This window comes from Scatophagus argus, chromosome 16 (assembly GCF_020382885.2).
Source record: "Scatophagus argus isolate fScaArg1 chromosome 16, fScaArg1.pri, whole genome shotgun sequence".
NCBI lineage: Eukaryota > Metazoa > Chordata > Actinopteri > Scatophagidae > Scatophagus > Scatophagus argus.
In genome coordinates this window covers 14,221,450-14,236,473 of record NC_058508.1, presented here as the reverse complement: position 1 = coordinate 14,236,473, position 15,024 = coordinate 14,221,450, and the positions used below count along the sequence as shown (strand labels likewise).

Below are 15,024 nucleotides of genomic sequence, written 5' to 3'. Positions count from 1 at the left end.
GTTCCTCTTTGTGACTTGCATGGCTGCATCCCACTATATATTTTCATTCATGTAAATATGGAAAAGACAAATAAAACAATGTGACCCAGAATCTCTGCCAAACACTGGTTCGTTGCTGCCACCTAGTGTATATATATATGGCAGTTATTCACTAAATCAGTTTTCTGCACAAGCACTCCTGATTTGGACCTGAACAAATTTTAACCAGCAGCTTGGACTGAATTTTTCCCAACTCTGTTTATGTCTAAAGAAAAGCTGCTGAAGGGCAGCTAATGAGAAGTTAATATACTGATGGGTGTGCCTGAGGTAATCAAGGGGGAATTTTGACACTTTCGATACCCTACAAAACCACTAGAAAACCCCTCTTATTCACAGTTCAGCATGCAGAATGTCTAAATGACACGATCACAGGATAAGTGAAAGTTATTTGGTTAAGGTGTTTGCAATGAGCTATAAACAGGACTGACACGTCCAGTCGGAAATAAAGGTTAGAATTTGTTTATTGTTGTATTCTCTTTATTTGTTTTGGAAAAACACAACAATTTTCCCACAGAGCTCCTGAGTAAACAGTTTCATACAATATGACACCCAAGTAACACTTAATTCAAAACATTTAGAAACTTGCACTTCCCCCTACCAGCCAATGTCATATATAACAAGATAAAGTCCACAACCCAAGTTTAAATAGTAGAAACAATGAGGTGACAAATATACCTGTGTACTCTCCACAACAGTACACTGAACATTCATAGCTGCTGGCTGCAGGGATTAGCTGTCAAAAGCCACAAAAGTGACTCAATCAAGTGTATTATTTTAGAATACAAAAGTCAGAATTCATCATAAGAAAAATATAATTTATAATCAAGTAACTATAACGTGTCCACCCAGCTTTGCACTCCCCTCATGATGCTCATGGTTGTCACACATCCTCTGCAGCTTCAAAGAGTCTCTGTTGTCTTCATTGCCTTTAGTCAAATAAATTAAAATGAAAAGTTAATACATCATTTCATCAAGACAAAAATGTCAAAAGTATGATAACGTCACATACCTGTTTAAAAAGCTGGACACCAAGATAGTTCTTAGCCACGCTTCTCAGGTCTGACTTTCCACCCACCTTGCATCTGATGTAGCCATACACGTTGGCCCACTGTAAAACCAAGCCCATGATAACTACAGTCTGTGGGGGGGGGGGAAAATCACAAACAGGAATGAGCCAATGACTAGCAGCTATTTGGACAGAAATGAAAATGACATTCACTTCCAAAAAAGAAAAACAAAAAAAACACTGAACTGACCAGCCATTTAATCCTGAAAGAGAAGATGGTACTGAATGTAAAAATAACCCAGAAGATGGGGCACACAATGAGTCCAAGCCAGAAGATCCGTGACTCGGCACCGGATGTTGTGTTCAGACTTTGTGTCTGCGAAGAAAGGAGAAACAAGATTTCGTTTCATGCTAATAATAAACACACACACAAAAAATGTTACTAGTCTTTCAAAATTCATGTGCAATGTCTCCAAAGTGTCGTATGATATTTCTAAGAGAAGACAATGCAGCTGTTCTGTGTTACGCTATCTTCAGTTATGCAGTAAGGTCATGCAGCTACATTACCCCGTAAAAGAGCTTTACAAATATTACACTGGCACTTAAAAAAGTATTGCAAGGTGAACTTGGTCTGTGAACTTGTAGACGTGCCAATATTTCCTGCAATGCAGTCACCTGAGTTACTTTCTCTGGTTTTACTGAGCTCTCTGTTACTTTCCGGGGGTCACATTTAGTTCAACTAAAGTCTTGTGATAACTCTCTTCAACTTTGAAAGAATGTTGTATGCTGTCTTACTTTTCCAAACAGAAACCTGTTTCGCCAAGTAACAATTTTTTTTGTGCCTGTGCAAATAGAAAATCTGTATTTTTGAATGTATCTGACGAGCTCCTGCTTACCTTCCTTGATTCAAAAACCCAGTGGCTCTTTCCATCGTCATCTATTTGATTCCACCAGCGAAGGCCCACCAACAATCTGCCAGATACATTCTGTGGAAAGTAAAAGGGTTACATCTGTACAATAGATAGCATTTCACCGTGGTAACGAAATCAATCTGCAAAAATTAATCGATAAAATTGCAGCCAGCACTAGAAGTGTTAAATATAAATCTGAGGCATGACACAGCAGAACTGGTTCAACATAACCAGATGCCCTCACCTTTACAGTCCAGAAGTCACATGACAGTAAGAGGATAATGGTGACCATGCAGGCAATGAAACGACTGCTGAAAATATCACACAGTAAGTAGACCAAGATGGCACTTGTTCGGAAGAAAAGATGGAAGAATGTGGCCAGTGGATATCTGAAACACAGATGGTCATTTTATTATTTATATTATTTAAAAAAAAAGCATTTGGTCAGAATATTACATAGTACCAGTGGTGAAGAAAGTATTGATATCCTTTAATAAAGTAAAAGCACAAATACCACACCATAAAAATACTCTCTCCCGAATAAAAATGCTACTAGGTAAGTACATGCAAGTATAATCAGTATGATGTACTCTTTAAAAGCTTTAAAAATAAAAGTACTCAATGCACAAAAACCCTGTGACCGTATTTGGTAGTTCAAATTATTACAAAACATAACATTATATAAACTCTTATATAAACACAAAAATCATTTGTTAAATAACTAGCAGCTTAAGTGGAGCTTCTAGATATACATAGTGGAAAAAAATGCAATATTTCCCTTTGAAATGCAAAGTGGCATGAAGAGAACCAAAAAAAACAACAAGATGGCCTACCTCAAAGCTGAACTTAAGAAGGCTAACAGCATAAACTCAGTTACCATCCACCACTGCTTAGGACGCTCAAACTTTTAGCACAAAAGTCGCAAATCTCACCTAATTTGAGGTTTTATTAGCCTCGCGTCGTCATCTTCACCAAAAAGAGGAGCATCTTGTGACCCCTGAAATCATAAAATACACGAGCAGTTTAACGCTAATGCCGCCGAGCTAAATGTCTGTTTCCAAGGCTTCGTTTGTACGTTTAAATCTTAAAAGTTATGAATATTAAACACTAAAACGACTCAGTTCACTTACACTACAAGAACAAATACTGTCAAGCATCTAAGTATGCATTAACACAAAATTTAGGTTCGATCACCTGTCTCTGCATTTTGACAGCTCACGATGTATTTCCTGGTGACGTGGTGGTAAACAAAACCGTGTGCTAAGGACCCCGAGGAAGTGTGGCTTTAATTTTGCCTGACTCAAAGGTAAGCCTCCCACATTCAACTCATGGAAATAGCGATATTTGTAGCATCTTTTTTTGTTTTTTCAATGTCGATAAATACCTTTATTTCAAGATATGCCAAAGGCTTTAGGAAAGAATTCCTTACTGTGTTTAATTAACTGACTCTTCGTTTATGCTTTGCACAACAAAAAACTAAATTAATAAATATTTTCACTGTCGAGTCAGTTACGGATTATTTTCTCTGTTAAATCAATTGTAAGTCTGGTGTGGCGTCCTCAAATTGGAGAAAGAAAAACAGCAAAAAGAGACGATGTTAAAAGACATTTTTGTTTATTTATTTGTTTAAATGACCCGTGAACCATCATCAACTGACCCAGTTGGTTGTTAAAATGTTGATTCATTTTCTTGATGTGGCTGCTTTCAGACTAAGTAGGCCTTTGAAGCTACTCAGCTGCAGCAAATTATAACACTAATTATATGAATAAACCGTGAACCAATGAATCTTTTATTCAGCTTATTACAATACTTTTATTTTGTTGTGTGTATGTACAGAGAATAATGCATGAAACACATAAGATTAGATTCACACTTATTTTTTTTAACTTGTGAAAATAACATTTTGAATACATTTACACTGTCACATGTACGGGATATAATGAGAGGCACTGAGGAGATACAACTTTGTAGAGAAATAAAGCATCATCACAACAAACTACAATTTATACAAAACAGCTTTATAATGTCAGCACAGTTGGCTATAAACATTGCAGGCTCCTGCGGCGTTATGAGGTCAGAAAGACCTCAAAAAGACTGGCAACTGAATGCATGCGATAAAAAATGCCAAAAGGAAGTCCAATATTCACAACAGCAGCCCACATGCTGAATTTGTAGAATTCAGTTTCAGTGTCATGGTCGAATTGGGGACGGGCACCAAATGCCGGCATAATCCACAGCTGTGAACCAAAGAAACAAGAGAACAGGTTGAGTATTTAGTGAATCTGACAAGGAAAAAAGCATGAATTTGAGAGTGTGGGGAGAATGTTACTCACTATGATGTTGCCCAGCAGTAAAAACGAACAGACCTCCTTCAGCACCCGTCTCTTCCACAACAGTTTGTGTCTGTGCTCAGCTGTGTGGCCATGCAGGCTCTGCGCTGTGAACGCTGGACTGGGCTTTGTGTCCATATCTGATCCTCCAAGGCTACCCAGATCTTTGCTTGGCTGCAGCACATATGGATTTGCAACCACAGTGACCACTGGGTGCACCTCGTGGAAGGGCTCCCGATGTAGACCTTCGATGATGAAAAAGTTCTGCAGGCCGAGTTGGATCACCATGAGGATACCCCCAGTCAGGTTGAGCCTGTTCAGGTAGCCTTTGGCTCCGGTTGCAACCATAGCTACGATAGAGAAATAACTGATGATGAACTGTCCCAGAGAGGCTCCCACAAGCAGCCCCACATCCAGGTTGCGTGTGGGGTTTTTGTCTGACACGTGCTCCCTGTGGTCCACTTTGTAGATGACACAGCCGATCACAGTGGACACAGACATCAGGGTCAGTATCACGATATTCATGACAAAGTACATCATCACTGCTTTGTCTTTGTCATCATTGCTACTGTCTCCTTGGATTTCAATCTCATATACGACAAAGGTTGCCAGACCTGCCACCACCAAGAGAACTCCTGTTATAGGGCCCAGAATTACATCCTTCAGGCAAAATTTGATGTGGTGGTGCCTGTGCTCGTCTAGTACTCTGCCAACATTTTTCCACAAGACGTAGGCCATGGCAGAGGCAAAGAGACTGTACTCGATGTTGAAGGGGTACAAGTAGTAGTAGGCTTGCTTGAAGATGCCACAAGAAGTGTGGCTGCACTTGCACTTGTCGTCTCCATAACCCGCTGTAAGACACAGCAGGGCACATGTTGAGAGAAGCGCTGTGGTGTTTTATCGATTTCTGTGTCTACTTTGAGTGCTTTATCTGCTTTAATTACCTTTATTGATGTACATGCTTCGTCCAGAGATTTTAGTGATGTTGCTCGGATAGTCAGGGACTATTGTTTGGTGAAGGGACTCCTCAGTGACTGCAGTCATCCACAGAACCAGGTTTGTGGAGAGGGTGAGCATCAGCCCACAGCTAAATGCAGAGACAATAGGGACAGCAGGCAATAATCATCAGAGACAAAAACTGCTAAAAACTAAACTAATGTAACGTCATAAGTATGCTTGATATGAGAGCAATATGTCAAATCAGTGTTTCCAGGATTTAATTTTGTTTTCAAACCAAAATATGGTTTGTTACTGGAGAGTTAGAGTTAAAACAGCCTGTCAATCATCTGATAAATCAACCAAGAAAAAAATAACGGATAACATTAATATAAAACTAATATAATAATTCCACTTTGAAGGTCTGCAATTGAAAAGAACATTTGTTGAAGAACATATGTTGGCAGAGACTTATAAAATATTTAAAAATATTTTCAGCTGTCCAGGTTACCCCAATTTTAATATCAAAGGACATTCATTCATTTTGTAAACAGATACTCTCAGGGATAGCATGTTTTCACAAACAGTGAGCAATAAAAAGGAATATACAAAAGGAAATCCATTGATCAACTACCGTGTAATGTTCTTTTGTAGCTGCACACAGTCCTTGGTATGGCTCCACAAAAAGTATGTCTGCAGATTAATTATACAACATATTAAGATTTTGCAGTGACAAAGATGTGAGTACATTTCTAATTTCTTTATAATTGGCATTTCAGCTAGTTTTACCTGCACGAGTATGAAAACAAGTTGCACCACAGGGAATGCCACCTTAACAGCAGAATCACAGTGGAGGTAGCCCACATAACTGGCTATCTTGAAAATGTCCATGACGATACTGAGGAATCCAAATAGCACAAGTCCTCCTGAAAGAGGAAGAAAATGAAGAACAGGGGGAAGAAATCATAAAACTACTCAGAACTGCTTTGTAAATAAATTTTTAAAAAAGTTAGATTCACATTTTAGTTACCCCTGAGCCATATAGGTCCAGCATGGGCATCTTTGTAAACAACAGCATTTTCTTTCCTGGCCGTGTAGACGACATAGTAAATCATCCAGATGGAGGTGAGAAGGAGGAGGAGGATGAGGAAAATTTGCAGATCTTGGGTGCTGATGTTTACATCACCGTGGGCACTGCTGCTGACCAAGGCGCAGCCCAGGATCAAAATGTTGACACAGATGATCCCAGACAGCATCCATCCCCAGTTTCGACCACGCTCCCTCGCAGCTCCGCTGGAAGAGATGTTCAGGTTAGGTTCAGACGGGTTCTCTGCTTGGCCCAATGCACTGATGTTGTTGGACAGGTGGGCCTCCTCCGTCTCTGTGTCTTTGGCCATCATCCTGCATGGTTGACAGGGATTCCCATCAGTCAGACAGTTGCATGTATAGCCAGTGTTCACGCACATGCTTCCACTCTCTAAGATCTATATTCACAAATTAGCTGTTTGCTGCATCTGGTTCCATATGAGACATTACAGGTTTAACAGCTACACCCACTCACAGGCTCCCTTTAAAGACAGATCCCGCCCAAGCGAAACCTTTCCATGAGCACAAAATCAGCATAGTTGTCACCCTGTTGGTGTTACACAAAAGAGCAGCTTCAAATCAACAAAGGGATTTAATTTCCTAGTATTTGCAAGCAATGCATTTGAACAGCGCTGTACTGGCTGAGAATACACAGCCATGTTTACATAGATTAGCTGTGCTTTTTCTTGAGGGAAGTCATCTTTCCACGAAAACGTGAAACACTCATATAATAATTTAAAAACAGCTCTATGAAAATCAAGCTGTTGTAACACCAGGGCAAAGCCGTGCCCTTCTAAATATGAAGAGAAGGTTTTAGAATACCTGCAAGCCTACCTGATGTAGTGTGATTCTGGGAGGCAGTCTGAGCTGTGATGGTTTTTATATGCCTTTGAGAACATGGTGGTTTACTCTACAAAGAGTCATAAATGTCAGTAAATCTGTTATGGACCGCACCATATTATCACCAAACACAGTGTGTTTTGCACAAAATATTCCTGTGAAGTTCAAAAGATGTTTCCAGGAAAAACTTTTTCTCATGAATTCCAAAATACAAAAATATGGTTCTTTTTATGATTAACAACTTTTTTTGTATTTTATTAATTATATTATTTACTGTATAATATTAATATAATACAAAAAAAGCTGCATACCCAAAATAAATGTTTAAGCATAGGAAGTTTAGTTTTTTTCTTCCATCATCTTTTTGCATGTATAAATGCATGAAAGGCTTTGAGGCTTGTGTTGTCTTGATCAACTTGATCCTTTTTCGCTGCGGCTGACCACATGCAGCTACGCCTCGCAATCTAAATATCTAAATTCTCTGAATAGGCGTAGCATGCATTACCGACCTTTTCTTCTTGATTCAATGCTTGAAGGGAATACTTTCAGTTCTTTAATGCTATTCATGACTCAGTGGAGAGTTCTGCACCCATATCTTGTCTCTTGCAAAGAGCCTGAGGTGTACTGCATGAATAGCCACTATCTGTGCCTATTGTTATGGAAGTTTCAATTGGGTAATGTGTCTGAGAACTTCAGTCTCTAGTGCAAGTATGCTGTTTTAGGTTTAGACTAATTTATACTCTCGTCATCAGGTGCTTTTTTTTTTTTGTAAAACTCAATGGTGCTCATGAAATCTGCCTTTGTCTGTGCACATGTTTCTTAATATAGCAGTGATGGAAAATCGAACGAGAGAACAATGGTTTATTTAAAAGAAAGCAGAATAACAATGACACACACTTACTCTCATACTTCCCCGTGTGTCAATCACAACAAGACATCTCCGGCAATACTTTTCTACTTTCAAATATCTGTACCCATCGTTTCCTGTTTCTGCATGTTTATACAGGTATACAATGTTAGTGCAGTGGATATTTTTAATGATTGTCTTTGTGATGAATGAGTCTGAAAGATTTAATCACACACAAAAATGTAAATATTTCAACAGGTGAGACCAACTTAAGGACATTTAGGTAAGTTATTAAAATGCATATTGCCTAAATACCATAAATACCTTTGCTTGCTCCAAGACTTTGCCAGAGCAGCAGAGTTCCGGTCTCTTGCAGTGCATGCAGCCATAAAGGTTAGATTATATGCATGGTTAGTAAACTACACTCAGCTGCCAGTTTATTAGGTACACCTCGCTAAAACTAATGCAGCCTAATAGACCTACATTCATTCTGCAATAAATCCAAGCTTCATGAAGGTTTTATTGTTCAGTCTTGATCATTTGTTGATTCCACACTTCATTGCAGTCAGCATATCAATGTGTGCTTTCTTGTTTTTGTTTTTGTTTTTTAATAGGAGTCCCAGGAAATGGAAATATATAGCAAGCAGTGACTTAATTAAATAAAAGTCCATGAAGAGCCCGTTACATTTAGTACAGGGTTGGGTTTGGAGAACACAGAACTGGCTCCCTGATCTGAGCTTGACCACCGGGAGCACTGTTAACCCACGCGGTGCGCATTTTGGCCTCCATGGATACCATCGACGCTCTCTGCCTGCAGCTCCTGCACTCATCACTGCCACTGACTGTGGCGGAACAGCGGGATTAAACGGGCATTCCGGTCGGTCTCGGTCGCTGCAGGACGACGACGACTACGACAACGACGATGGTGGTGGTGGTTTTGTCGTTAAAACGGTATGGAGCCGAGCAGGGTGGATTAATTCTGCACCATGAATGACAGGTACCACAAGGCGGCCCGGGACGGCCACCTGGACCTGCTGAAGGAAGCAACTCGGAAGGATCTTAACGCACCGGATGAGGATGGCATGACACCAACGTTATGGGCTGCTTATCACGGCAACCTGGAGGCTCTGCGGCTGATCGTGGCGAGGGGGTGGGTAGAGAGCGTCGGCTGCTATATGACTTAACTGGGCATGTGCATAGACTAAGGCTGTCACTTAGATGCAATCCAAAAAGAGAAACGTGATAAAGAAAAAAGTCACAGGCACACAAAATGCGTTTTTTTTTACTCATTTATTAACATCCTGCACACAAAACTGGTACTGAAATAGTAAGTGAACGCATATCAACACATGTGGAATGATGTTCATATTGTGTAACCTTGTGGAAGTCTGATTGTTAATCTTATTTTTTTAATTTGTTAAAAGCTTCGGGGCTTTCTATCCTATCGAATGATGTTTTATTCATTTAAACACATGATACTGAAAAGGTATCAGTATTTTTGACAACCCCCTGAGTATAGATGACCACCATTAGAGCAAAACATGAACTATTTTATCATTTTCCTGTGATTTTGAACAGTTTCAGTTTCACCTCAGGCAGAAAAAGGAAAACAAGGCCCAAACTGAATAAAATTAGATTCAAGAAGAGGAAATAATATTTCAATATTTGAAACACTAACTTTTGTGGTTGAACCACACAGTCCTGCTACTAAAGTAACAATACACCACTAACAATGTAGGTCACCTGGTGCAGTAAGTTTTAACATACTCAAACAGCCTCAGGCTGTGCCCCTGGCTACGGATGGCATCTTTACATACAGTAAATAACCAGTTTGGTAACTATTTAGATACAGATTACAATCTGACCACATCTGGAAAAAACCCAAGTTAGGCTGGGTACCAAAATGTTAGATAAACCTACATGATGTCAGCAAGCCTGTGTCCACCTTTTTTTTCAGGGTTTTTATTTGTATAGCATGCTTGAGTCTACATTACAAAATGACATGAAGCTTTGGGAGTTAAATGCACAGTTGAAGATTTTCAAACGATTAATTAAACATTCACCAAATGTTTTCCTGACTTTAATTTAATGAGCATCATCAGAAATCACCATTAGCAATATGTCAGTAGATCGTGGCCGTGCCATTTAACAATGATGAAACTGTTCAAGGTCAGTTGATCACCGGGGCAATTGGGTAGAGTGAGGGTTGGCCCATTAAAAAGACTTTAAAGACTGCCCGTACATGAAATAGAACTGATTTTTAAAACATGAACCGTTATATAAAAAGTAGCATTTCATTACTTCCTTTTGATAGATTACATCATTGCCTATTTCATTCTGTCATCACAGGAAAAGGATAACGATTTATCAAATGGTAGAAAGCATAATTTTAGCAGGCTGCATCACAGTATAAAAATCTGACCTTCAGCAAAGTGAGCAAGTGTGATTGGTGTTCATGGACAGTTGGAATGAGGAAACACGTGACAGCCCGTTCCTCAGTCTTTCTGCCTGACCTGGTTTGCTTGTCAGTCGGAAAGATGGCCCCATTGTGAGTCAGCTTAATTGAGCGAAGTTTGTGAGAGACAACATTGTTCATCGTTTCGTTTACTGAATGCACAATGTGGGAATTGAGGAAAGGTTAAAAACGTTTATTTTTGCAGTTGTCTGCAAACATGCAGGGAACAAAGCGAGGAAAGTGACATGATACTGTTAAATTCATTATTTCCCACGAAATAAGTGTAAATAAAGCTCTAGAGGCATCCAGCTGCCAAGGACATATTCCTCTACTGATAGCAAGAAACATAAAACTCCTGGCTGACATGACATGTACAAAAATAAAACATTAATAGCTGCCATAATGTTTCACAGAGGCACCAGACTCATGAGACCCTGCAATATAATGAAGACAAGTTTAACGGTTCATGACAATTTCATGGGAAAGAATCCATGCAGTGTTATATTTGGCAAGTAGATAGCACCAGGCGGCCTGCAGGAACATCAAGCTGTCATAATGCCATAATGTGATAAAGAACGAGGGAGGGATAAGTGAGCATCACCGTATCACAGCTGCGGTCAGCATTTTACGAGGGTAGACATAAATTAATGACTCATAAAGCTCTCATGTGGAATGTTCTGTATCTACAACAAACATATTGCATCATCTGAAGGTGATTAATATTTCATCTGAAAAAGAAAAATCGATCACAGCTAATTTAAGTTTGTCTTTTGGCCTCAATTTAGTGAATTTTATGTTGCATTTAATATTGACAGCGTAAACCTTTTTTTTTTTGGTCATTGCTTTACTGTCATTGACTCTCAGCCCAACAATTGAACTCAAGCAACTCTTGATCCAAAATCTGCTTTTGCTTTCTGTTTAAACCCCATCCTTGTCATGCTTGGTCCAGACAAAATGGGACAGGGGGCTGCAATCAGAGTGGGACTTTGCTAATCGCTGCCAAGGTTGGGTCTTGCAGCTCTGACACACATTCCCTGAGAAAACCTTACGATGCAATGCATCAATAATACATTTGCCCTCCGACAGTGGCTTCATGTCCATTGTATCAAATGTTCAGCAGTCATGGCTACACTGTAAGACAAGGACAAGACACAAGACAGTTTCTTAACATTCGGTGTGTCTGACACCAATCGGAGGCCTCTAAAATGGAAAAAATAAAAAGAATGGCAGGAATCTTAAGTGAAAATGCATAGCCAATATTAAGTTATGGTGACTAAACAAAAGCTAAATATAATGAATAAATCCTGTTTTTCTATCATCACTGAGATGCTTAATGGAATAACAGTTTGAAGACAATTTTAAGGATGAGCAAACAAATGAGCTTTGATAGATTTGTATACTAGGCCTACGCTGGGAACGAAAGCATGCTCACTTCTGTAATCCACATCCTCCAACCAGCTGTATGCTTAGACTTGAGGAATCCATTGTGACATCACCAGTCGTGCACAGTGGTGCTTTTTTTTTGTCAGGTGCTACCTATTCAGCCTCCCCTGAAACCGGATACAGGTAGTGTAGCAGTGGTGCTGGCAAGTCTGTGGTCATATTACAAACAAACAGCAACAGTGCAGCACAGGTAGAGGTAACCCTAAGGTCGTGGACTGTCAGCCAAGGGTAAATGTTTCTTCTGTTGTTAGTTATGGCTCCTGCGTGATAGTTTATTCCTTTTGTAGGATCATTTTAATGAAACCATCCTATTTGCCAGTAGGTCCAAGCCTTTAAAAATGTAGTTGCCTACAGTTTTCTGAAAGATCAATGTGGTGTTTGGACTATAAATTATTAAATAATGCCCCATTAACAACCCACGGATGGCAGGTCAGTGTTGGAAACATAATAAAAAAAAAATCACATGCTTACTCAAGAGTGAGTCATCTAAACGGAAGAACGAGGAGGGAAACTGTATCCATAACCTCACCTAACAGTCTGAACAAGGAATGAAAATATTTGTTTAGTAAATCTGATGCAAGTTCTAAAGGTTGCATGATGCAACTTACAGCTAATGTCTTTATTATGACCCACAGAGGACACCCTGATAAGTGTGACATATGGGGGAATACACCGCTCCATTTGGCAGCTGCCAATGGTCACCACAACTGCCTTTTCTTCCTGGTGTCTTTCGGTGCCAACATATGGTGTCTGGACAACGACTACCACACACCGTTGGACATGGCCGCCACAAAGAATCACATGGACTGTGTCCGCTACCTGGATTCTGTTGCTGCCAAGCAGACAGGCCTTAATCCCAAGCTGGTCAGCAAGCTGAAGGACCGAGCTTTTCGTGATGCAGAGCGCCGAATCAAAGAGTGCATGAAGATGCAAAAGAAACACCACAAACGCATGGAGCGGAAGTTTCATAAGGATGCTTCAGAGGCATCTGCATCAGATGCTATGAGCTTTTCCAGTTACACCAGCAGCTCACTTAGCCACAAGCTGCGCAACTTAAATGCAGCCACTGTCAGTGTGCCATATTCTCAGGTCAGTAGTTTTTATTTGTCTATCCTTGAAGGACCCAGTTTGTTTGTTCTGCATTTTGCATAGTTAACTGCATAACTTATCAAGACTAAGCTAAACATGGACACACTGACAATGCTAACAAGCTGATGTTTAAGGTTCATTATTAATTATTTATCAATTGTCGTATTATTCATGTCCTGTTAGGCTACTCTCCATGCCACAAACCGAGGGAAGACAAAGATTCAAAAGAAGCTGGAGAAGAGGAAACAAGGAGATGGGACCTTTAAAATCTACGAGGATGGGAGGAAGAGTGTGCGCTCCCTCTCTGGACTTCAGCTGGGCAACGATGTCATGTTTGTCAAACAGGGGACTTACATCAACCCAAAGGACCACGGCCGCCGCAATGTACGTGACATGTTCCCCAGAGACAATTACGATGCCATTTCACGTGCCATGAGCGAACCTGACCTCCATGGACCGGATGTGGACTATTCTGAGATCAGCACCGACTCAGGACATGATTCCCTGTTCAACCGACCTGGTCTGGGCACCATGGTCTTTAGGAGGAACTACGTGAGTGGAGGGATGTTTGAACTCGGTGGTCGGGATGAAGCCAATGTAGGCAGGTCAGGCAGTAATGTGCGTTTACGCAGTCGGCTGCAGCAATACCCAAGTCTAGATGAAGACAGCATTGGCAGTGCACGCAGCCTGCAAGAGAGGAACGTCGAGGAGCTGCCGTGGGATGAAGTAGAATTAGGGCTGGATGATGATGATGAGCCAGACACGAGCCATCTGGAAGTCTTCCTCGCTGCACAGAGCATGAGCGAGTTTTTCTCTATCTTCAAGAGGGAGAAGATTGACCTTGAAGCCCTTTTGCTGTGCTCTGACAAGGACCTTAAGAGTATCCATATCCCCTTAGGACCAAGAAAGAAAATCTTAGATGCCTGCAAGAGACGTCTTGAGACCGTCGAGGACCCAGACTGCATTGAGGACACAGAACTGTGAGTGATGGGATGTTAAGTTACACATTCTAGTGAGGAAAGGACATATTGGACATATTTTTGTTGTGTCTTCTTCAGTTACAAACACAATGTCTGATAGCAAGGTAAAGCTGTGAAGATATTAAAAATATAGGGTCTATTGCTTGGCTTCCAACACCGATATTCCTGCTGCTTCTCTGCTGGGGTTGTGCTGGCCGCCACCTACTGTAGACAATACACTGACTGTGGAAAGTGGTCTACCCCATACAACCCCATTTCAAAAACCCCAACGAACTCTTTAACAAGACATTTATCAGTGTGCAGTACTGTGCAGTGTCATTGTATGCCATGTGGCATAAATGACAGAGAGTTGATTGTGGGGTCTGTGTCCCCTGAACGTGTTTGCCCCTGTGGGGCAAATCTTACCACCTCATGTGCCTGCATTGCTCGTGCCTGTGCATTTGCTTAAAAGTGTCTTTAGTTATGAACAACTTTGACATTAGCTTCAATGTAATTTCATTACTAACTTAATCAATAACAACCTTTCCACCCAGAGCCACTCATCTGTTTCCTCTTTCTCTTTCATCTCTGAACGTGTTTACATACAGCAAGCCATTACATGGCAATGTACAGTAGGTCAATAGTTAATGGAGATTACTGTTCGAATTTATGTTTTGTAATATCAAACAATCTTTAGATAATTTTGCAATACACAATATAACATGAGGTAGCATTACATTTTGCATGTTCAGACCATACACTATAGGGGACTTATAAACCTTTATATATCACTCATGTCATGTCATGTTGACACTGACCGTCTCCCAGCTGTCTGTATTTTTTTTTTTGTAATAACGTACATCGGCATGGGAGCTTATGTTGATTACTCCATCTTTTTAACATTTTAGGTGCATGTGAAATAAAATACTAATGTTTTTAATGCTGTAAATCACTTGTATCCATATGGTTTGCTCTCCTTACTGCAGTCTATTTGCTATAATTTATTTGCAGAGTAGCTCAAATAACACAGAGGAAATTCCTAATTTCCTCAGTCTTATTTATGGGACTTGGTGGGGCAGGAAG

At 40.3% G+C, this 15,024-nt stretch overlaps 3 protein-coding genes across 5 annotated transcripts; 1 reads left to right on the top strand and 2 right to left on the bottom strand.

Moving 5' to 3' along the window:
• Nucleotides 1–498: 498 nt before the first annotated feature.
• Nucleotides 499–3,273, bottom strand: zgc:112148 (uncharacterized protein LOC550424 homolog). 2 transcript variants are annotated; one of them, XM_046416501.1, is made up of 7 exons: nucleotides 3,151–3,273; nucleotides 2,889–2,953; nucleotides 2,201–2,345; nucleotides 1,942–2,031; nucleotides 1,296–1,421; nucleotides 1,049–1,177; nucleotides 499–965 (listed from the first exon to the last, which is right to left on the bottom strand). In XM_046416501.1, exons 1-7 carry the CDS (start codon nucleotides 3,160–3,162, stop codon nucleotides 939–941), a joined length of 594 nt encoding a protein of 197 aa, XP_046272457.1. In that variant the 5' UTR covers nucleotides 3,163–3,273; the 3' UTR covers nucleotides 499–938. The 2 variants fall into 2 exon arrangements, with proteins under 2 accessions (XP_046272457.1, XP_046272456.1); XM_046416500.1 differs by having other exon boundaries at nucleotides 3,087–3,154.
• Nucleotides 3,274–4,146: 873 nt separating this feature from the next.
• Nucleotides 4,147–6,337, bottom strand: LOC124073565 (proton channel OTOP2-like). The gene is made up of 6 exons (XM_046415866.1): nucleotides 6,253–6,337; nucleotides 6,012–6,148; nucleotides 5,857–5,915; nucleotides 5,231–5,373; nucleotides 4,286–5,137; nucleotides 4,147–4,193 (listed from the first exon to the last, which is right to left on the bottom strand). Exons 1-6 carry the CDS (start codon nucleotides 6,335–6,337, stop codon nucleotides 4,147–4,149), a joined length of 1,323 nt encoding a protein of 440 aa, XP_046271822.1.
• Nucleotides 6,235–14,840, top strand: ush1ga (Usher syndrome 1Ga (autosomal recessive)). 2 transcript variants are annotated; one of them, XM_046414513.1, is made up of 4 exons: nucleotides 6,235–6,532; nucleotides 8,993–9,145; nucleotides 12,529–12,982; nucleotides 13,166–14,840. In XM_046414513.1, exons 1-4 carry the CDS (start codon nucleotides 6,342–6,344, stop codon nucleotides 13,964–13,966), a joined length of 1,599 nt encoding a protein of 532 aa, XP_046270469.1. In that variant the 5' UTR covers nucleotides 6,235–6,341; the 3' UTR covers nucleotides 13,967–14,840. The 2 variants fall into 2 exon arrangements, with proteins under 2 accessions (XP_046270469.1, XP_046270471.1); XM_046414515.1 differs by lacking the exon at nucleotides 6,235–6,532 and adding an exon at nucleotides 8,049–8,278 and having other exon boundaries at nucleotides 8,610–9,145; nucleotides 13,166–14,547.
• The last annotated feature ends 184 nt before the right edge of the window (nucleotides 14,841–15,024 follow it).

Bases quoted from the DNA above. Each gene is read 5' to 3' on its own strand.
- zgc:112148 (XM_046416500.1), bottom strand. From the start codon at position 3,113: ATGCTTGACAGTATTTGTTCTTGTAGT. The intron at 2,954-3,086 runs GTAAGTGAACTG...TTATGATTTCAG, and splicing joins ACAGTATTTGTTCTTGTAGT to GGGTCACAAGATGCTCCTCT. The intron at 2,032-2,200 runs GTGAGGGCATCT...TACTTTCCACAG, and splicing joins GTGACTTCTGGACTGTAAAG to AATGTATCTGGCAGATTGTT.
- LOC124073565 (XM_046415866.1), bottom strand. From the start codon at position 6,337: ATGATTTACTATGTCGTCTACACGGCCAGGAAAGAAAATGCTGTTGTT. The intron at 5,916-6,011 runs GTAAAACTAGCT...ATTAATCTGCAG, and splicing joins TTGTTTTCATACTCGTGCAG to ACATACTTTTTGTGGAGCCA. The intron at 4,194-4,285 runs GTAACATTCTCC...TTTGGTTCACAG, and splicing joins GCTGGGCAACATCATAGTGA to CTGTGGATTATGCCGGCATT.
- ush1ga (XM_046414513.1), top strand. From the start codon at position 6,342: ATGGAGGTGAGAAGGAGGAGGAGGATGAGGAAAATTTGCAGATCTTGG. The intron at 9,146-12,528 runs GTGGGTAGAGAG...TATGACCCACAG, and splicing joins CGGCTGATCGTGGCGAGGGG to AGGACACCCTGATAAGTGTG. The intron at 12,983-13,165 runs GTCAGTAGTTTT...ATGTCCTGTTAG, and splicing joins TCAGTGTGCCATATTCTCAG to GCTACTCTCCATGCCACAAA.